The 23,766-nt window shown below is 49.4% G+C and overlaps 1 protein-coding gene across 4 annotated transcripts in view; it reads left to right on the forward strand.

Annotated features, from left to right (window-relative positions):
* The window catches only part of LOC119168046 (uncharacterized), a 231,120-nt gene that overhangs the window by 118,469 nt on the left and 88,885 nt on the right, over positions 1-23,766 (forward strand). For 3 of the 4 annotated variants that reach the window (XM_075866380.1, XM_075866382.1, XM_075866383.1), the window contains one exon: positions 16,222-16,251. The exons of the other annotated variant lie outside the window; for it this stretch is intronic. In XM_075866380.1, coding sequence (XP_075722495.1) covers positions 16,222-16,251 — 30 coding nt within the window. The remainder of the gene's footprint in view (positions 1-16,221; positions 16,252-23,766) is intronic. 4 annotated transcript variants of the gene reach the window in all.

The following is a 23,766-nucleotide window of genomic DNA, read 5'->3' on the forward strand; positions in this document are numbered from 1 at the left end:
TAGAGCCTGAGCGAAAGAGGTTAATCAGGAGATGAGGTAGCGGAGGGTTGTAGGCAACCACCACAGCTTTCTGTGCTGTACAAGCGGCGTCTACCCAAACGGAATCCTCAGCTTGTACGTAACTCTAGTGAAGGGCTTCTGCTCTGATTAGATCATGGTCATTTTTCGTGATTATATCCTGGCTCTCAACCTGCCGTTTTGGCAATTCAAAATTTTGTTGCGACACCAACTTTTTCTGGATAATGCTGCTATGTGGGAGGCACACTGCATGTCTTCTAGTGCATAAGGCGTACAATGCGATACAGGTCGAACTCAATCTGCATCATTCATACGACTATTGTGCGATGTCAGTGTTGTCTCAACGGAGAGGTCAACCATTATTTCACATAATAATTGAGTATTGTCCCCCTCGTTTGCCAAGGCTTATTTACGAATCTGTTTCATGAGGCGGTACACGCGGAAGACCGTCAAACCTGGTGATTGTGGAGTACTTCAATGCCCCAAGCCCTTAAAGGGGTTACTACTAAGAGAACTTCCGGGAATAGAACTCAAGGAGCTCATCTCGTCACTTAGCCTCACGCTACTTACTGATCCAGCACAGCCCACGCATTCCAGCGATTCATTCTTACGTGACACATGCCCCGACCTTTTCTTGACTCTTAACATTCGTGATGCTACATGCAAAAACTTGGGTGAGACTTGGGGAAGTGAACACAATTTGCTTCGTATTTTCTTCACATTGGCAGAACATGCGCCACTACTGAGTCCTGGCCCTTCTCACAGACGGGACTAAATAGAGAATTTGGTTATTTCCTATGATCCCCAGCTAGGGCGAATACGTGGCGTGGGCGTCATACGTCCTTCATATTCAGTTGGTCAGTCAGTCAGTCAGTCAAAGAACTTTATTTGGTCCGGAGAAGACGAGAATGCCCCCGTCTGGGGGTACCGTCGGGGGGCCCCGCCCACGATGGCACCAGGAGGTTCAAGCTATCGGCGACTTCGCGGGCTCTCTGGAGAGCCCTTAGCTGCTGGTTCTTTGCGGAGCTGGTGATAAGCTGGAGCCAGTCTTCCTCAGTGGAGAGAGACCCTGAGCTCCCGTGCAAGTCGTGACACTGCCACAGCTTGTGCTGGAGGGTGCACCTCGGATGACCACAACGCGGGCAGCCTGGGTCTATTTCGTATACGAATTTTGACCAAATAAACGGACATGGATACGTGTTTGTAAAATTCGCAGGGTGATTGCCTTTGGTCTGCTTAAATGTGGGTGTGGAAGCGGAAACTTCATACGCCCTAGCTGATAGTGCCTACAGACCTCGTTGAAATTGAGAAGAGGGTCACTTTGCCCCTGCCCTCCCTTAGCCTCCGAGTGCCCACTTCCGGCGCGGTCTGTGAGACCTCACGCCTGGGAGTGTGCAAGTTCGTTGGCGCTTGGGATGATTTCATGAGCATCACTGCCCACATGACCAGGAAACCAAATTATATGCTTCTTGCCTGTCCAAGATGCCGGAGAGAACGCGCGCGGCTCCTTTGCACACGGAGCTTTTCATAAATGCTCTCGTGGCTGCTCGCGAGTCCGTGTAAATAGTAGAACGGTTCAATGTGGCCATGGCGATGGTTACTGCCACCTGTTCGGCTTTGTCGGCATCCGAATTTTTGAGCGTAAGTGATGTCAGCAGCTCTCCCCGTAACGACGTGCCTGCTGAAACAAAGTGGTTGGAAGCTGCGTATTGGGCTGCGTCAACGAAGGCGACATTGCCCTCAATCGTAGCCGCTGTTTGAAGAAGGGATCTGGCCCTTGCTTTGCGTCTGCCGCAGTTGTATTGGGGATGCATGTTTCTAGGTACCTGAGATACTGCATACATTTTCCTGATTTTGATAGGGAGCGCGCACTCCGTCTGTCTGGCAATGGGAGACCGTATACGAATATGCGCTAGTAACTGTCTGCCAGCCTCCGTGGAAGCCAGTCTTGCAACTTGGGCGACCTGTTGTGCCTCTACTGTTTCACTGAAGGTGTTGGGGATACCCAGCGCCAATAGATGTTCTGTACTGGTGCTCCGTGGGAGACCCTGTGCCTTTTTTATGTTTTTGCGAACTATTGATTCTAATCGGGCTTCTTCTCTCCTGCTCCACCTATGGGCCAGGGCGATGTAGTTGATGTGGCTCATTAGGAAGGCACGAAAGAGTCTACGAAGGTTCTCCTCGGATAACCCCCTCATTTGTTGGCCCCCCCCGTGATTAAACGTCTCATGGAATTGGCTTTGCTGCGATGCGTTCTAACTTGTAGGCGTTACGGCCATGCTCCTCCAGGAACATACCGAGAATTCTGACTTTTTTTACGATCGAAATAATAGAGCCTTTCGTTAATAATAGAGCCGTTCAGACCAGAGTTCTTTAGGTTGTGGATAAGTCTGTCAATTTAAGCTGCTGATTGGTTTTGGATTGTTTATCTCCCAGTAGATGTTTTAGGAGGTTTCACTTCGCACTACACCTCATTTGCCCGTCGACGGCATTGCATACTTCGTCCTATTGCTGTCGAGCTAGCGTTTCACTATGCTCATCTATCTGCCTATCAAGTTCAGCAATTTTCTTTGCGTAGGCGTCGGTTTAGTTTCTGCGTTTCCAATTGAGCCTGCACCGCGTTTTTAGCCTCCAGAAGGTGGGCTAATCGACTGTCCATGCGCTCTATCTTTCTTTCTGTCTTCACTTCCTTTGTGGAAGCAGCTACGTCTTGTTTGAGGCGAGTGAATAATTTGTTTATTGAGTTGTATTTATTCTCGTCTTGCTTTCTGACAGCTCTAAAAAGGTCCCAATCTGTGACGTGAAATTTTCTGAGCGGTGGTGACGAGATTCTTATTGCGAAGCTGGTAATGTAGTGATCACTACTAAGATTCCCTTGTTATTCCTTATGGGTTCCTCTGCATTCCTAACCGTGGTCAAATCTGGTGTGGTATCCCTGCTGACCGAATTGCCTATTCTGGTGGGGTATCGTGGATCGGTGACCATTGTGAGACCACAAGCTACGATCTGTGCTGCGAGGGCTTTGCCTTTTGCGGTATCCTTGATATAGCCCCAATCTTGATGATGTGCGTTGAAGTCCCCTGCTATGATGAGCGTTCGATCACCTGCAATTTTACACGCTTTGTGGAAAAAAGCATGAAGCGTCTCTTTTCAGTCGGCTGGTGAGCTGTAAACGTTTAAAATAAAACCGGATTGCTTAAGCTTAGCGTTGGGGATGACCTCGATCATGATGTGTTCAATTTTTAAGTCCGGCCTAACGTCATGACGTAAATAGGCGAGATGCTTTGAGACGAGTGTCGCTACACCCCTCTTGCCCTCCTTGAAATACGCTTCTGCACAATAGTGACGAAGAGCGATGACATCGGGGAGCGTTTCCTGGAGGAGGATTACTGATGGCCTTTCGGTAGTAGAGCTAAGAGAGTGTAGCAGTACTGCCTTTATTTTGCGGAAGCTGCCGCTATTGTATTGCCAGATTACTAGATTGCTTGCATTATTCACTTTACTGACTCGAAGGGGGTGTACCAAGCAGTGCGTGCTGCTTGTATGATTCTGAAAGTTGAAGCCTCGTGGTGTTCTCGGTTAGTTGAAGCCTGATAGGAGTAAATTAAGCGATAACGTCACTTCTTAGCTTTTCAAGCCGTGTTTGGATGCTTGAGACGTTAAGCGCCTCCTCTTCCATGGGCTCAGGGCCTGCCCTGCGTTTCGCGCCTCTGTTGACGGACGCTGTGGCTGCGGTAGCTTGATCGCTAGACGCGCGCTCTCGCTGCTGCATTTCTTGCAAGATCGACTTATTATCAGATAATTCCTGTCGAAGAGACGCATTCTCGCGCTCTAGTGATTGTATTTTGTCTCGCGTTTGCTGTGACAGTTGCCCTGGTTGCGCGGGGGCATGGGCCTCACCTGTTTCGGCTAACTTGTCCGCCCAGGTAGGTTGCGAGTTGAAGCCACCCCGGGAACTCCGAGAGCGTTCTGTGGTGGCGTTCCTTGGAGCAGCTACAGCTGGCGTTTTGGTAGGAGCGGCGATTTCGCGGTCTCCGGCGTTGCTCGTAGCGTTGTTCGTCTTGTGACCGCCTTTCCTTCTTTTTCTAGGTCGCCTTCTTACAACGTAGGGAACTTGGTATCTGTTTTCGCAGGTACGGTCACCGGTGAGATGAGCGTCTCCGCGTAGCGCGCACTTCGGTTGCACACATTTGTGTCCATTTGCAACGCTCGAAGTCCCGCACTTTTCACACACTTTTTCAGTCAGTCTAGGGCAGACATCGTGCCTGTGGTCGATTTGGCCACAGTTACGTCAACTGTCGATTTGCCTCTTGTACAGTATACAGCGTAGCATGTTGGGGCCGCAGTGAACATAGTTGGGAACTTTCATGCCATTGAACAGTACAATCATGGTAGGGGTCTGCTTTATGCACCTGACTCCGAGCACCATCGGGTTTCTGGGTGCGACAAAAAGACTTTGCGGTGCAGGTTCGGCCAGATTGGTGTTGATGCCTCTGACCACACCTCTACAGGTATTTTCCGGAGGTGTAATATAAGCCAAGATAGAGTGCTTTTCATCTGCGAAGAATATTTCCTGCACTTTGCAGTATGCATTGGCATTCGATTTTGAGGGTGTGCTTACAACGAAGATATTCTGCATGGCGTTCGCCCACACGATATCCTCCACGGCTACCGCTGGGGGCAGCCTGGCAGCCATTAAATTTGCTTGCGTGACCTTTAACTGACTGCACGTTCGCACGTCCAGCCCTCCCCCCGGGCGGACGACCACACAAAAGTGCGATGTGGGCAGGCGCGGTAGCCTGGAGGCGGCGGCAACCTTTCTCAGCTGGCTGGCTTTAGCGGGGCCAACGTGGGCTCTAGTTTGCCTAGCCGAGTGCGTCTCGTGTTTGAATTGGGTTTTATCCGCATTCTATTTTGTGTAGGCGGTAATCCAGCCGTTGGACTCGGCTTCCTCTTTGGAGATTTGTTCTCCTTCTACCATAGCCTCATGATCCATGGCCTCCTTGGGGTTCAGCCGAACAAGTGGCCCCGCTTTCCGCCTTTCCGCGCTGCGGCGCCCGATGCCGTGTATAAGCACAAATAGGCCTAACCCTTGGTGTCGGAGAAAGGACCCACAAAAGAGGTTCCAGTGGACCTACCGGGATTAATGGCGTATCCATGTGTTCCTTGAAACTTCCCGGAGTTGCTCCAGTAGAAATCTCGGAGGGAAAGCACATCGGACTCAGTTGAACAACGTCAGTTGGCGGAGCCGATGCAGACGCGTCCGCGCGCAACTCAACCACCTAGTGTCCTCATAATCAGCGAGAAAACGCTCGCTCCCTCGAAACATCTAATTGCTATCCTGCAATCAACCCACACCTCCTAAATCTGTGGTACGCTCTCCGCGGGCTTATAAAGCGCTGGAAACGTAAAAAACACCAAACGAAACGCTCGGATTGAGGTGCTCACTACAGAGGCTGCGGCATACTGTGCGCAGCTTCCAATTCAAATCGGGCTGACACATGCACGATGGCGGCGCTCTAGATGACCTCCAGGTGCTCCTGGCGCCTATTTTGCCGTGTTCTGAATCCCTTTAGCACTCGGGCAGTAACGCAACGCAAGCTCCGCCATGCTCTGCATGCCAATCAGGGCACTACAGCTTAACTTGCGCAAGAATTGTGCGACCGATATCTGTCGTACAACTGACCGCATAGGCCCGCAATATACGTATTACGGTCCCTCTAACGCCGAGCTCGATGCGCCTTAGAGGCTTTCAGATTTACGGGCAGCACTGGCCCAAACGCAGCGGGGCACGGGTCCTGGGCGGACTGGCATCACAGTGTTGCGTCTGTCTAACCTTCCGACGAGGCACACCGCACGCTACTCCACGTTATATACTACATAAAGGATGGCTCCTCGCTGCCATCGGTATGGACGACATCGCACATCACATCCACACCCAAATGGCAAACCGGTCGCATCGAGGCACTGACACCAATATTACTAATCTTCTGCGCCAGAAATTTCATGAAAACTAGCGTCTGTAAACGCCTTTCTGTCTACCTGGAGCCCAGAAGGGGGAGCTTTGCAGACACGATGTTTGGCTATCACCAACATCTGTCGGCACAATGCATTCTGCTGCAGCGTCAACACAACGTCATAGAACCGACCACTATGCGTTGTAACAATAAAGCCGTGCTTGCACTCGACCTTACAAGAGCGTTTGATATCGTCAAAGACAGTAGTATTCTTTGTGACCTCTCTACCACAAACAGCGGCCAGAAGACTCTCATTACAGTGGAGACTATCCGTCTCATCGCGCCACTTTCATCCACCGCAATTCTATCGAACATGGCCTGTATCTATAAGGCACATAGTGTACACCTCAAGGTGCAGTCCTGTCACCCCTACTCTTTAACCTGGCTTTGAAAAAGCTCCCCTACCTTATGCGCGAGGTCGAGGGAATACACCACGCACTATATGCCGACGATATTACAATTTACACCAACAAAGGCATCCCAGAACAAATCGAAGAGTGCCTATAAAAGGCTACCCTTCTGATCAGCGCCTATTCTGCTTTCTGTAGCCTAGAGTGCTCTCCAGCGTAGTCGGCCATTTTCTCGGTATCCGACTTACCTCCACCCCAGGTTTTGCTTCCGTCTGATTGCTTTGCATCATTCAAGTAAATTCGAGTTGTAAGGCTCCACATTACTTCATCTTTGGATGCCGAGGACAAAACAGCAGGCCTCCGACGCACCAGCGAACAGGTGAGCCATATGATATGGTGGATATCAACTAAGCGCGGCGTCCTCCGTGGGACCCCGTGCATGCGGTTGGCTCATGCATTTGTAACCAGTCGCAATCTGTGCGCATCACCTTACCTTCGCCTGCGTCGTCAACACGAGCACCAGCTGGACGTCCTCCTTCGTTCAGTATACAAACGTGCCCTCGACCTTCCCACTGCCACCTCCAACAGCCGATTCGTGGCACGGGGGGTACATAACTGTTTTGAGGGCGGCCCGAAGCTCATCTTGTTAGCGAAATTATTCGTCCGTCACAGACGCCCTCAGGGCAACGTCCACTACGAGGCTCCGCCTCAATGCGATCTCTGATGAGGACATTCCGACGCCCATACTGGAACTTTGGCGGCAAAAACTATGCGTGGAACCACTACCCCGCATTATGAACGCCAAGCTATATCCCGGTCGTAGACTAGCACGTTCCACGGCCCATCAGGCGCGACACTCCGACCGTCCTGGCGTTTTCTAAGTAGATATCTCGTGTCCCTCCCCTCTGGTCATTTCACGGCTGCCATGGTCACAGATGGAAAGCATGTTGACGGCCTCTCTTTTAGAGCCATCTCTGTGATGCAAGCTGAGGAAGTTGCGATTGCTTTGACTGCCTTGCATCCTCCTCACGCATCGTGCTGACAGACTCGCGCTCAGCCTGTTCCCAATACCTTCATGGTTTCATTGCCCCTCTAGTAGTTAACATATTTCGGGGAGACTCTTGGCGCTTTAGCCCTCACCTTATTCGTATAGTATGAACCTTGGGTCACTCGGGCCTGCCCAACAACGAGGCGGTGAACGCCGCTGCCGGTGCTTCTCTTGGCCGGGCCGTTGCCCCTCCATGTCCCGAGTCGGAATCTGGCAATAAGAAATATTCACACTTTCACAAAATTCTTGCCTATTATCGGGCTTCGCGCTGCCTGTAGCCAGACCCCACAAACGCTCTGGACAAAGCGGACAAGCAAATACTACGCCGCCTCTAGACGAGCACTTATCTCAGTCCGATGGTCGCCAGGATATTTTCGCCGGATATTAGTGGCACTTGCTCGATTTGCCAGCTCCTGGCCGACACCTACCACGTCACTTCGTGCCATTCTCACCCCATTCCCTTTTCACGTCCTTTCCCCATCCAAAGTAGAGAGGCTTGGGACGACTCGGCTACCTGACCTAGGATGCTCAACGCTTTATGGTGGCTCGCGCTCGAGCAGCGGGCAACTCTATTGGCATCCCCGAATAGTGTGTTGCTACTCAATCATGCTATATGCTGCAACTCTCTGATACATTTTCTGTAATATAATGTTTCTAGGAGAATAATTCGTCTTTAGCGTTGTTTGCATGTTCAGACGAAAGCACGCCGACTCCAACTGCATGCCCCGTGAGAGTAGACAAACATCAAAAATGCCATGGGCGCTCAGCGTGCTGAGGAAGTGCTACAACTCACCCGAATGTTGTTATTTTCATGTTATTCAACCTGAGGACTAAAATTCTTGCTTTATTGCAGTTTCTTTATTTCAATCGTTGTTTGCTACTTTCTTGATTTATTGTGGATATTTACATTCGTATGAATTCTTTCGTGTTCTATTTTAATCATGGAAACGATGCTTTTTTATAGAAATCCATGTCCACGTGGTTTTCGAATTTGGTTTTTTTTCAATTCTGAGTTCACGTGAAATAAAACTTTGAGCAGTGCTGAAAGCGAAGTCCACCTCAAAGTCTATAGGCTTCTATAAGCCCTTTTTAGGTTTTGAGTTTCGGCAAAGAGATTTTATCGGAGATTAAGTGCGCTTCTGACGCCTGAAATCACGGCATACGTCAATTTGATTCTGATCCTTCTTGTGGGTCGACGTAGAAGCTACAGACAAAGTAGGGGTTTCCTCTTCTTGGGATTGCCGCTGTGCGGCGAAACTCGGAATCTCTCCCACTGCACAAGGTTCCAACATGGATATCGGTACTGCTACTGCAGAAACCAGCTGCGTCATCTGTGAGCAAAACACTTGAGAGATGTACTCCCTGACGCTCGTAACTCTTTTTTCCAGCGCCTTCGACATTGCCTTTTCTACTGCAGCTTCAATAAGATCCAAAATCTGCGTCTCACTTTGTTGTTCGTGCCTCGAAGTGACTCCGGCATATCCAAAGGCCCTATCTCTCACAACTGTTAGTGCTTCTCGCCATGTGCAACGACGTCTGCCCATAATTTCTAGCAGTTGGGTTTCATTGGACTTTGCGGTGCAGCTCAGGTGATCGGCCGCGTGATTTCCTTTACAGAGGCAGGATTTTTTGGTTTCAGCGCTGCACTCATTCAATAGATGGGCATTGCCACAGATCCAGCAACGTGAATTTGATATACAGCTCCTACACTGTGGCTAAAACACCTACATTTTTGACGTTGAAGCGGGCGAGAAGCGAGATGGTCGCCTCTGAAACTGAGTGGAGATATTTTCAACTCGGATGGACAGGAAGTGCCGGCAAAGGTAGCACTCAGTCGAGACTTTCTTACCGTTAACTAATCGGTTGTACCGCTACACAGCTTTGACCCCAGCATCAGGCAGCTTTTCCTGTGTCTCAGCGGGCGTTCATCTAGAATCAACTACTCGTACAATTGCCTTAGTGCACGTTAAATGAGGCGGGATAAACGCACTCACCGTGAGCGAAGAACTTGTCTTGCACTTTAGGATGTCTGAAACGCATGAAAGATCTGATGATCTGCATACCACACCACCTCTTCTGAACTGAAGAACATCACTTACCCGCTGAAAGTGCAGCGTCATAACCTGCAAATCCGCCTGGATTGCCTTTGGGTTGCTGAGCCTAATAAATCCACCTCTCGAGGGCACCAGTGCAACAGGGATGCTGCCAACACCACTGTGGAAAAAATATTCAAATGTCAAGTCATCAATAGGCAAGGAGTCTGACCAAGGGCTTTGCCCTTGGCCAGGAGACAAATTAGACAATAGCACTGATTAGATCGCCGAAACAAGTAATATGATACGACCACTAGTTTCAACAGGTCAAATTCATCCAAGGCTCTGCCAAACCACTGTCCGAAAGAGTTCGAAGGTACCATCTACTGTTCTTCTGCCATGGGAAACTGCATACAACGTGCAGAAGAGACTGCTTGTGTGAAAGCAGCCCGTAGGACCGCAGCGCTTATTATGCATAAGCGGCTGCTTCCTGCCACCTAGAATGCGTGGTGTGAGTTTAGTTGAAGTACGATTCAACAAGAACATTTTATCATCAGTTCGTTAGGTAAGCCCAGTAGAGAAGTACCATAGGAATTTTATATATAGTGTGAAAAAGAAGATGTGCCTGCAGCGAGCAGCATCGCCAGTGCCCGGCTCTCTCGGCTGGTGCTTCGGTTCGTTGCTGTGCCGATCGCTGGACGGTTCTTCACGCTGTCTCGTCGATGTCTTTAACGGCTAATAAGCCTCCTCTCATTTGGTGGAAGGTGCTGTTAATCCCCGTTGCTACACCCTGGAGCTGCGAAGCCGCGCGCTACCACCTGTCATGACTGCCAACACCACTACATCGATGCCTTCGCTCCAGTTCAACTGCCCTGGCCATCCTAGGCTACGGGAGCCGAAGTCTTCTGCGGTGCGGATGGGACCGACGTTGAAGACTGGCTCGAGCACTACGAACTGGTGAGCGCAAACAATAAGTGGGATGAAGCCGACAAGCTGGGCCACGTGATATTTTATCTCACTGGTGTCGCCGAATTGTTGTTTAATAACCACAAACACAACATCCCCACATGGAGCGTCTTCAAGACGTCATGTGCTGAAGTGTTCGGTCGGCCGGCTGTCCGCAAGCAGAGGGCAGAACAGCGCTTGCGCGTCCGCTCTCAGCAGACTGGCGAGACCTTTACCAGCTATATTGAGGACGTTGTCGACCTTTGTCGACGTTTGAATGACACCATGCCCGAATCTGACAAGGTAAAAAACATCCTGAAGGGCATCGACGACGGCACATTTCAAATGCTCTTAGCAACGAATCCAAGCACAGTTTCTGAAGTCGTCAGCTTGTGTCAGAGCTACGATGAGTTGAATAAGCGACGCACTCTGACTAGGCAGCCTCAGCCTGGTGGTGAGTCGCTGTCCAGTTTCGACTCCATGCCCGACTATTCACCAATGCTTCAGCAAGTCTGAACCTTCGTCCGTGAGGAAGTCGCCCGCCAACTTCCCCTGTGCCCTTTACTCACGAGACCACCACCCGTCTACCTGCCCCACTTCGCACTGCTATAACGGAAGAGGTTGCACAAGCTGTTCCTCTTGCGCACTACGAGCCACCTCTATCTAGCCGCGGTCCCTGCCCAGCTGTCGCACAGCCGGTAGGCGCTCCTGTCGCCTATCCGCCAGCCGTTCAGCCTGTGGCCGCGCCCCTAACCTATGCAACGCAGCCTGTGGCTCCTCCTGTCGCCTTTTTGCAAGAGATACAGCCCGTAGCCGCACCGCTCACATATGCAGACGCTGTACGTAGGCTCCCGCAACCACCCTACACCACGCGCTCACAGCCTGCACACCCGGCTGCTTATACTGAATCTTGGGCGGCCGCACCAGTCGCCAATTCCTGGACGAAGCCCGATAACCGACCGATTTGCTACGCTTGCTTCACTCCCGGACACGTTGCTCGCTACTGCCGCTGTCGACCTCGGACGTTCGGCAACTATGCCCGGTCGTCGCATCCCGGCAGCCAACCCTTCGTCCAATACGGGCCGGTCTCGCCACCTCGCTATGCGCCTACTGACCACCTTGACTTCCAGCCGCAACGCGCACCCTCTCCTCGTCGGCGATCGCCCTCCCCCATGCGTCACCGGCCCGGATCCTCCGACCAGAAAAACTAAGCAACGCAGTTCAAGAGGCAAGAACTGCGCCGTTTTCGAACTGTCTAAGACCTCGCTCCTCTCCTGCTAACGTGGTCGCAGTAACTGTTGAAGGTTATTGTACTTTCGCCCTTGTGGACACTGGCGCCGCTGTTTCTGTAATTGCCGCTAATTTCTGCCGTTTATTACGCAAAGTAACGACGCCGCTTTCGGGACTGTCGCTTCACACCGCAAGCACACAGCAAGTAATGCCTCTCGCAGCCTGCACTGCAAGAGTCTCCATCGAAGGCATTCTTTACATCGTGGAGTTTATTGTTCTTCCTGTCTGTTCGCATGACGTCATCTTCGGGTGGGACTTCCTATCCCGCCATAATGCCGTCATAGACTGCGCACGCGCCGAAGTTGAGTTTTCACCCTTGTGTGATGTCCCATTACTGGACGCTCCTCATCAGCCGCCGAAGTTGTTCGTTCATGAAGATACCGATATTCCGCCTGGAAATTTCGTCCTTGTTCTCGTTTCATGCAACGCCTACACTGACGCTACAGTTCTTTTTATGCCTTCCGATATCTTCAAATGTCGTCGAGCTTTGCCGCTGCCTTTCGCAACAATTGACCTTGCCGCCGGAAGAAGCAACATGTTCGTAAGCAATCCGCTTTCCACACGGGTCATATTGCTTGCGGGGGAATGTCTCGGCCGCGTGCAGGATCTCGACCCTTCGTTTTTGTTTGATGTCCCGAACGACTACTGTGACCACCCAAAAGCACTGTCGGCACTCGGGGAGTCATCCAATGATACGTTTTCCAGCGCCATCGCCGATACTCTCACTCCCACCGAACATGCCGACCTGCTAGATCTTCTGCATGAGTTCAGGAGTTCGTTCGATGTGTTGCAACCTCAACTGGGCCGCACATCACAAGTCAAACATCATGTTGACACCGGCCTACACCAGCCACTGCGTCAAAGACCATACCGTGTCTCTGCTGAAGAGCGCCGCGTCATCAACAATCAAGTCGAAGATATGCTTTGTAGAGACGTCATTCGACCATCTCACAGTCCCTGGGCGTCTCCCGTCGTCCTGGTGCGTAAGAAAGACGGACTATCCAATTTTGCGTGGACTATCGTCGTTTGAATAAGATAACCCGCAAGGACGTCTATCCTTTGCCGCGCATTGATGACGCCATTGACTCCCTTCACGGAGTGGAATTTTTCTCGTCGCTAGACTTGTGGTCTGGCTACTGGCAGGACCCAATGGCAGAAGACATTCGCCAAAAAACGGCATTTATTACACCAGGCGGACTATACGAATTTAACGTCATGCCCTTTGGGCTTTGTAACGCTCCTGCCACGTTTGAACGTCTTATGGATAATACGCTACGTGGCCTCAAATGGAATATGTGCCTCTGTTACCTCGACGATGTCGTAGTTTTCTCCCATGACTTTCCTACGCACCTCCTTCGCCTCAGGCACGTTTTGAGTTGTCTGACCAACGCTGGTCTGCAGCTTAACCTGAAAAAATGCCGCTTCGCTGCACGCGAGCTCGTCATCCCAGGCCACATCGTGTCCAAGCACAGCGTATTACCAGACCCAGCAAAACTTCGAGCAGTCGCAGAATTTCTCAAGCCGACGACCATGAAAGAACTTCGCAGTTTTGTAGGCCTATGCTCCTATTTCCGGCACTTTGTTCGCAATTTTGCATCTATCATGTCACCGTTAACCCAGCTTCTTCGCGGTGACGTGAACCTCACCTCCTGGTCCCCTGCATGTGACGTTGCCTTCACTACTCTGCGCCGTCTGCTCACTTCCCCACCTATTCTTCGCCACTTCGACCCGACGGCTCCTACCGAAGTGCACACCGACGCCAGCGGCGTCGGGCTAGGCGCGGTCCTCGCTCAACGAAAGCCCGGCTATTCAGAATACGTTGTAGCCTACGCTAGCCGCACTCTGACGAAAGCCGAAACTAATTACAGCGTGACAGAAAAAGAGTGTTTGGCTCTGGTGTGGGCGCTTGGAAAGTTGCGGCCGTACTTATACGGCCGCCCGTTCGATCTAGTAACTGATCACCGCGCACTTTGCTGGCTCTCCCCGTTGAAAGACCCTTCTTGCCGCCTTGCACGATGGGCACTCCGCATCCAGGAGTACGACATTCGTGTCGTATACCGCTGCGGACGCAAACACTCTGACGCTGATGCCCCGTCCCGCTCACCTTTACCACCAGATCAGACGTGCGGAAACACTTGCCTCCAGACCTTGCCATTGCTAAACCTGGACTCGATTGCCACCGAACAACGACGTGACCCGTGGATCGCCTCTTTTATCGAATATTTATCTGGCACGCCCAACCTTCCAGTATCTCCATTCCTCCGACGTCAAGCTTTCCATTTCGCCATCCGCGATCAACTTCTTCATCGACGCAACTACGCTCCCGATGGCCGCCGGTGGTTGCTGGTCATTCCACGCACTTTACGATCGCAAGTATGCGCCTCCCTTCACGACGATCCGCAATGTGGCCACGCCGAAGTGTTCAAAACATATGAACGCCTTCGTCATCGCTACTACTGGCGCGGCATGTACAATTTTGTACGTAAATTTGTGCAGTGCTGTCCTGACTGCCAGCGACGTAAATCAACACTGCCACGTGCGACTGGTGCATTGCAGCCACTTCCATGCCCTGCCAAGCCATTTGATCGCGTCGGCGTTGACCTCTACGGTCCCCTTCCATTGACACCAGATGGTAATCGGTGTATTATAGTGGCGGTTGACCACCTGACACGCTACGCCGAAACAGCCGCTTTGCCAAGCGCTACAGCTCAGGATGTCACCTCTTTCATTTTGCAACGCTTTATCCTTCGACATGGTGCACCTCGAGAGCTCCTTAGTGACAGAGGCCACGCTTTTCTTTCCGAGGTCGTCGAAACTCTGCTTTCGGAATGCCACGTCATTCATCGGAAAACGACAGCATACCACCCGCAGACTAACGGACTAACGGAACGGTTCAACCGCACGCTAGGTGATATGCTCTCAATGTACGTAGCATCTGATCATAGCAACTGGGACCGTGTTCTCTCATACGTCACGTTCGCATATAACACCGCAATACAAACCACCACAGGATTCTCACCTTTCTTTCTTCTTTACGGACGTGAGCCTTCCCATACAATTGATACCCTACTTCCTTACCGCCCTGATGCTTCCGAGTGTCCACCTAACTCCGATGCTGCTAGACAAGCCGAAGAGTGCCGCCAGCTCGCCCGTGCGTTCACCTCGGAAGAGCAACAACGCCAGAAAGAAACCCGTAGCACCTTTCTTCCGGATCCCAGCTATGCCCCAGGCTCTCTTGTGTGGCTTGCCATCCCATACCATACACCGGGACTCTCCTCGAAACTTGTCCCCCGGTACGAGGGGCCTTACACCGTTTTGGAGAAAACCTCTCCGGTTAATTTCCTAATTGAACCAGTTTCCCGATCGGACGACATGCGCCGGCGTGCACGTGACATCGTCCATGTTTCCCGACTGAAACCGTACCATGAGCCTTTGTCTGAAACTTCTTAATTCGCCAGGATGGCTCCTTTTTCAGCGGGGGCGATTGTGAAGAAGAAGATGTGCCTGCAGCGAGCAGCATCGTCAATGCCCGGCTCTCTCGGCTCGTGCTTCGGTTCGTTGCTGTGCCGATCGCTGGACGGTTCTTCACGCTGTCTCGTCGCTTTCTTTAACGGCTAATAAACCTCCTCGCATGCGGAATAAAATTAGTGTACAGCTTAATCTATCACCCACAGTCTAATTCGGTAGATCGTATGTATTACGTTTTGAAATGAATACTGAGAGCACTTTGTTACAGCACTACTGCGACTTGGAAGTGTGCATTCCTCCCGCTACGTTCGCTGTCTTTAACGGCTAATAAACCTCCTCACAATAGTAACATGTATACTAGTTTGCTGAGTAAAGGGAAGCCAGGTGGTGTTATTTCTGAAAGTTGTCTTCCAAGCTTCATGCGCACACCTTGATGTTTTAGTAGCGTTAAAAGGGATCAATTTATAATGAAGTGAGTAATCTTGTCTTTAAGGAAAGTGGTAGCAATTGAGCCGTCAATTGCATTTCTCACCATCTTAAAAACATTCCATAGAGTGGTATAGGCTTTCTGTATTTTAATATTGCGTGCATCTATCTGAAGAGTGAAATCGAATGAGTTCTCATGAACAAGAAATGGCACCTGCAGCTCACACCATACTGTGGCAGCATTGCATGTGTGGAATCCGCAAGGTAAAACAACACACGCAAAAGTACATAGGCAGCATGCATTGCGCAATTAAGAAACTAAAATGCGGGCCAGTCAGTTAGCCTAACACCCCTTTTGAATACTTTACTTGCAGCACCGCAATGCAGCCAGAGGGTAATAACTTTCAAAGGTTACATTTCGAGGCTTATCTGTTCTCAAACACTGTGTGGAAGTTTACGCAACCTTTCCAGAAAACATGTATTTGGTAAAAAAAATACCCCACTCTGCAATTTTTGCTGTAAAATTGTAAATAAGGCTGTAGTAAGGATATTCACAATCTTGCCTTTTTTCATTAAGGCATCAATGTTTCACATTGTAATTTTCTTGTTATTTTCATTATCCACAGCGATTGAGCCCAATTCCTGGTCCAAGTGGGGTAAGTGTTTTATTCTAAGATGACTTACGTTTCAATTGAGGCTCCAAGTTTTACTTCATAAAGTTTTAACTTGGTAGTTGTACAAGCCTGGCCGACAGAATAAAGCGTTTAGTCGGAGTGGCGGTAAGCCCGCCAGCTTGCACGGAACCAAATACGCACGCAGCGAAATACCGACACTCGCCGTTACAGCTAAGGCCGAAGGAACGTCCACTATCAACCAGGTGGGTATGCGTGAGTGTGGATACTAGTTCGACATCGGGGACTTTCTGAGAAGCTATTGCGATGCTAGTTTGGCCATTACGAAGTTGGGCGCTGCCTCACTGACGTGAATTACGAGGTAGTTTCCCAGAGTTTGGATACCAGTTTAAACCGACAATGTCCACGTTGAGAATTAGTCCACGTAGTGTAGACGAATCCGTACCACGCCCGCGAGTTATGTACACTTCGAAGTTTTTCATGTTATTTACAAAAGCACGGGTTTTTTTTTTTATTCGTTTACGTGACCACTTTCCATCACCATATCCATCATCTTTGTCAATCGACCGGGACGGTCGCTCTTCAAAGGGGGATTTGACGCAAGGTAGGCTGGCAACTATAGTGGCCAGCCTCTGACATAGATTACGAAGTAGTTCGGTGGGTGCGTGCTCTGGTGTTCGAGGTTTTGAGCTTGGGTACTGATATAAAATGCCCTGTTTTTTGCCTGCGTCCCCGTGTTCTTGTGACAATATCAATGGAGAATAAAGGGCTATCAGTTAAGCTTGCGGGTGGTTATGAAAGGCAGAGAGAGAGAGAATAAAGTTTATTGAAGAATTAAAATTACGTGACTTATCCCGGGTGGAGCCCTCTCGTAGAGCCCCACTGGTCACAGCGGCTCGCCGGGCCTGGTCTAGGGTCACCAGTTGGCTCCCCAGTGCCAGCCCGGAAAGCCGTGCCTCCCAAGACCACGTTGTGAGCTTTTGTAGTGAGCGCACCAACCTAGAAACTGCATTGGCTGGCCACTCGGTACATTGGTAGGTTATGTGTGTAAGTGTGGCTGTGTGGTTACTACACCATGGGCATACCCCTGTTGTGTATATCTGTGGAAAAATTGCGTGTAGTTTTGATATGTGGGGGTATGTGTTCGTTTGGAGGCGGCGCCAATCCCGGGCTTGTTGGCTGCTGAAAGGCAGAAGGCAACTATTCTATGACAAAAAAAAGTGTGTTTGCCATTCTATGGCTACGTAAATATTTTGGCCCTACTTATATCAAAGTTCCGTCTCAGTGGTTTAGTTGCTGAGGTACTTGGCTGCTGACCCGAAGGTCACGGGATCAAATTCTGGTTGCGGCAGTTGCAATTTCAATGAATGCGAAAATGGTGTAGATCCGTGTGCTCAGACTTGGGGCACGTTAAACATTACCAGGTGGTAGAAATTTCAGGAGCCCTGTATCACGTTGCCTTTCGTAATCATATGATGGTATTGGGTCGTTAAACACCCCAATTAGCACTATAAAAGGCCTTTTAAAGCTCAGAACAACCCTTACACCTTGTGCTGGCTAGAAAACTTGAAGTACCCTCGCATTTTCTCACACAAACAAAAGGAACATTTGAAGAATAGGTGGCGCTGTGAGTTCTCAAAGGTGACAAACGCAATCCAAATCGGCTCCGTGGACTTTCTTCAATTTCCGCTAAATCCTTCGTTTCTTAATTTCGCGTCACTAACAAGTCCTACACTTGACTTAGACACCACTGCTGTCCAGTTGTCCCAGTTGTGGCACTTTGAGACAATTTTCACTCTGGCGTCTACACCACCTCACTAGGGGAGCCACTTGTGGCGCCTCTCTGCCTCGCGATGGCGACTGTAAACGTGGTTACGGGCTAGGATCCTGCCTAAACGCAAGTAGTGTCCATGGACACTTCTTCTCCAGGAGAAGGTATGCCATCAGACGATGAATATCTCGAGGACATGCTGCGATAATGAAAACGCAAGCAAGCGCAATACAAGTCTGGGTCCACGCAACAGTGAGACACTGCAGATGGCCGTCATTCCCCAGCTGTGCAAGGAACGCTGGTGTCCCGACTCACCGGTGGTGCGTCTACCTCTGCTCCCTCATCGCTGCCAGTGAAGCGAAGCAAAGGGCATCCACGTTAGACGCCTGTCTCTCTCGAGACGGACTGACAGAAACAAAAACTTTATTAGTGCAAATGTGTTTGAAGAGAAGGAGGCGCCCGGCAGAAGCAGTCGCTCATCGCGTCGGCTTCGTGTTTTCTGGATGTTTCTCAGCGTTAATCACCATATCCAGCGGATTTCTCATTTAAAATCAACGTCACAAGTCATCGTGACCATTCTGACAAAATTAATCAGTTGGGAGGACTTGCATTTGACCATTTTATGCCCGTTTTTGTGTTCGCTGCGCCCGCAGAAGAGCCACCTGCATAGCGCTTGCCGTAGACACCGCCGTCACCGCTGCGACGCAGCTAGGCGTCGTGTGGAACCACGAAGAACGCGGTGCCCTGTACGCTAGTTGTTTCGAGTTTTTTGACCAGATAGAAGTGACCGGGGAGGGAGAAAGCATTTCGAAAGAAGAATTTGAGAATAATACCGTATGGCGACCAGTGGGACAGCGAAAAAAACACAGAAAATATTAGACCAACCAAGTGAGCAGCACTCGAAAGGGCAGAAGAACGAGAAACTGAGAGAACAACGGCTTCGCCGAATCACCAGAGGTAGCAGAATACCGCCCCTTCCAAGAAAAAACTACAAGGTAAATGTTCGACCTTGTGGGTGACTTCGCGTCAGTGTCCACGGTGCCACCCACATTGCCAACAGCGTCTACGAATCTGCCAATATACCAAGGGAATTCAGAGAGCAAGACACAATCTGCCTCAACTACCAACAAAACATTGTTGTGGTTAGCACTGCTGTTCAAGAACATGCCAACAGATACCAGCGAATTACCTGTATCAGTATAGGTACGCAAGCTTTTGAAGCCAGCGCTTATGAAGCAGCCCCAGGAAACAACTCCAAGGGAGTGATCCGGGGAATACCGCTAGAAGACACTGCCCGAGATATAACTGAAAACGTTGTAAGCCCCAGGACCCAAACTGCGCTAGTGGCCAAGCGAATGGGCCATACAACCAATGCGATTGTACTTTCGACGGCTACCATGTGCCAAGCTACGTGAAATACGGCGGGGCATTGCTACGATGTTCGTTGTACAGAAAACAACTGGACGTGTGCTATCACTGCGGACGCTTGGGGCATAGGGCGCATGTTTGCCCCAACCCTAAAGATAAGATCTGCCGAGGCTGCAGGATGCCAAATCCTTCCGAAAGCCACAAATGCAAGGCCAGGTGCCAGCTGTGCTACGAAGATCACTCCACAGCAGACCGAACCTGCAAGGAAAGGTATAAGACATCATTTCTAGCGTGGAAACGCCACTGGGAATGAGGCAGACAAGAACAAGAGAACGCGTCCCTCGCCGCAAAAAACAGGGCATCTCACGCCAACGCAGCAAAGAAAACATATTGGAGTCCTCCCACAGTGTGTCGCATGAGAGGAAAAGCCGCTCAAGGTCCAGGAACCACTTCAGGTCCAAGAACCGCTCCAGGTCAAAGTCACGCTTCCAGCGAAGGGCCAAGAAACCCCGAAACCCCGGCGCCGATACACCGTTCAAAATGAGCTGGGCAGACAGGGTCAACGGGACGCGCGCGTAGGCGGAGTCTGCCTCTGACCGGAAAGTCAGCAAACTCGAGGGGCAGTTAGAACAACTGAAACAAATGATTCTGCAAAACAATCAGATAATTGCCACCAAGAGGGAGGAGAATAAAAAATTAACGGAATAATTCATAACTACAGAACAGGCACGGTGCAGTGCAATGATGCGATATTTTAACACATGATAGTGTAGCTAGTATAGAGGAGAGCAATGACTCACCTCTTCCAAAGCATAAGGATTTAGAGAACAACGACGATGGTACTAGCAAGCACAATAAAAACAAGACTGCTAACAGGTTGCACAAAGGTCAAGAGGAATCTGAGGAATGCGTAGATTTACAAATAAGTAAAATTGAAGAAGCTGTGAAAGTTCAAATTAAGGCAATAAACGACATTAAGGAAACCATGGGAGCGCAATTCAGAGAGTGGGGAAGGGCTATTATGCAGAAAATTAACAGAGTTATACAACAACAGCAGGTTCACCAGCAGCACCTAGATAGCCTATCTACTAGGGTTACAGAACTTGAAAAATGTCCCTCTGCTACAGGCCTACACGCCAGTCGAGTAGCGTCCTTTCAACCAATTATAGAACCTCCGCTACTAATGCCGGCTAATATGAACCCGGCGCCTCCTCAGCAATAATTGCCGCCGTGGACAGACGCAACAAATACGTATTATGGCAATAGAATTGTACAAGTTACACAAACACGAAAGCCCTTCTACACCAGTATCTTAAAGATAAAGAAAAACCAGATATCATGATCCTACAGAAATGCATGGTCTTGCTAAGTTGTCTGGCTACCGCTCTATCAGCCGTTCCGAGGGGGAGACTAAAGCCCTTACAACCTTAGTGCGGAGAGATCTCACGGCAGTGCAACACAGCACACAGGTTACCGATATAAAAAATATACTAATTGAAGTCATACCCTCAAGAAAAACAGGGGACAGTGTGTTCATCCTAAACGTGTACAGTAGCCCGAAAGTCACACGGCACAGATTTTTAACTCTCTTTAAGCGCACGCTTACCATAGCGGGTGACCGATTTGTAATAATCGAAAGGGACTTATTGCCCCTCATTGTACATCGGGTTATAAACACGTCCACCCCAAGGGCAGGAATGTCTGGCTGGACTCGCAGCAGGAAGGGCTAACACTCATCACTGAACCCACAGTACGCACTAAGCAAGGAAATTCTGTCTATGGTAATACCGCGCCCGACCTTACTTTTAAAAATAACACGCAATCTGCGCGATGGCTGTGTACACAGCAAGACTTTGGAAGTGATCATTCTACCATTTAAATTCAGCCTATTGGGGGGCGCACCAAACCCATGGGCAAACAGCCTACACTAGTTGATCGAAATTAATTCAGAAATATGAGAGGGTATCACAGAAAGCATTATAAACCTTGACCAATGGGCAGCTAATCTAAAGAAGGATATTTCGGAGGCAACAAAAATAGTTCCACCAGAAGCTAAGCTTGAAATTCTGGACAGTAAGTTATTATATATGTGGGGAGCCAGACAAGGGCTACAAAAATGCTGGAAAACGCAGAAATATAACAGAACACTAAGAAAAAAGATAGCCACACTTAACAAGAAAATCGAACGATACGCGCAACAGCTTTATTGTCAACAATGGGAAGAAACTTGTACCGCCATGGACAACCGACTGAGCCTAGGCAAAACGCGGAATTTACTTTCGCACCACTTAAGCCCAGAAGACACAAAAACGGTAAAGAAACAAAATATGAACAAAATTCTGCATGCCCATAAAGGCACAGAAAAAGACTTCCTCAAAGAGGTCGCGCCTAAATACATAATCAAGGCACCAAGATGCACTCACGCCAATTACGTAGGAGCGCCGAATCCTGACCTTGATGAAGAATTCAACGATGCGGAGATACGAGCGGCACTACACAAACTAAATACTACGTCGGCACCGGGCCCTGACGCCATTACGAGCAAAACACTGCGACGCCTAGACGATACGTCTATTGGCCATTTAACAGACTTTATTAATGAATGCTGGAGACAAGGCCACGTACCGCAGCAATGAAAAACGGCCCACGTCGTGCTTATACCCAAGCCTGGCAAACACTTACAGCTTGAGAACCTAAGACCAATTTCACTTACTTCCTGCCTGGGTAAGGTAATGGAACACGCCTTACTGACCCGATTGACAAACTACCTAGAGGACAACAACGTACTCTCATGTACAATGATAGGTATTCGGAAAAATCTCTGTACACAAAACGCCATGCTGCAATTAAAACACGAGATCATAGATGAATCTAGCAGATCAACTCGAGCCATGCTCGGGCTGGATCTAAAAAAGGCATTTGATAATGTCACCGACCAAGTCATACTGAATCATGTCAGTAACTTAGGTTTAGGTGAGTGGACGTGTAATTACATCTGAAACTTCCTAACAGACAGACAGGTCGAAAATGTTGTAGACGGTCTCACATTTGAGGAAAAATATTAATGGGTAGTGCATGTACACCCCAAGGATCAGTGATATCACCTAAGTTATTTAACTTAGTCCTAACTGGCCTCCTAAGTAGATTAAAAAAATAGAAGGTTTGCACCATACAATATATTCAGATGATGTTACTCTGTGGGTACGCAACAGCAGCTATGGGTCAATTGAACAACATTTACAAGAAGCGATCAACACCGTAGTGCAATACCTAGAAGGAACTGGTCTCACGTGCTCAGCCGAAAAATCTTAGCTGCTACTATATAGACCAACATTAAAAGGCCGACCTCCCAAGCACCGCAACGCACATACCTAAGCAGACATACAACTTAAAACACGAGATGTACACACCATACCCATTGTCGAGAAGATAAGGGTACTGGCGTTAATATTACAAGCCAAAGGCACCATTGGGAAAAAGTTACGCAATATCGAAGGGTTTACCAAACGATGCGCCTAATCGAAAGAATTACGAATAAGCATAGCGGCATGAAAGAGACAAATGTCATAAGAGAAATCCACGCGTTTGTCATAAGCCACATTACGTATGTTTGTGTTACCATAGATGCTTTGCAGCAGGAAAAATGAAATTAAACAGCCTCATAAGAAGAATCTACCAACAAGCGCTGAAGCTCATGCAAAGTTTCTGTACGGAGAGGCTGTTAGAGCTGGGTTTACATAATATATATATAAGGAACTGTTAGAGGCGCAACGTATTGTACAGTACGAGCGCGTCTCTAAAACCAAGACTGGTAGATGTATCCTGGAAAACGCAGGTGGAAGGCTGAGCACACTCAAGACGATGACAAAGAGCTACGGAAACAACAAAAAAGCGGTCTTCGTAGATGCCGCTAGTTACAAACACAAATGCTGCTTCATCGCGGCTGTAGTGAACCACAAGAAACAATGCAGCACCAGCCTGACAATACACACGAGAGGCGTTGAAATGGCTGAAGAGACAGCTTTAGCGTTGGTCATATTACAAACTGACGCGTGTTATATAATCATCGATTCACAAGCAGCTGTACGAAACTTTGCAAATGGCAGTATCTCCCTGCGTCTTCCTAAGACAGGCAAACCCAACCAAGACGACAGGTACGTTTGCATTGTCTGGTACCCAGATCACATAGCTGACACCACGGGAGATATCAACCCTAACGAGGTTGCTTACAACGTAGCTCAAGGACTCACTTTCTGGGCTACGACTATTGTTGATCCCTCGTCAGAATTTCCGATTGTGTGGCAGTTGGAGGACCGAATGACAACGTTCAATAGAATTACGACACATTATAAATTACAGAGGCGTGTTAACCCCCTTCCTCATCATAAACTCAACAGGGC

This window comes from Rhipicephalus microplus, chromosome 6 (assembly GCF_043290135.1).
Source record: "Rhipicephalus microplus isolate Deutch F79 chromosome 6, USDA_Rmic, whole genome shotgun sequence".
In the NCBI taxonomy this organism is placed as follows: Eukaryota; Metazoa; Arthropoda; class Arachnida; order Ixodida; family Ixodidae; genus Rhipicephalus; species Rhipicephalus microplus.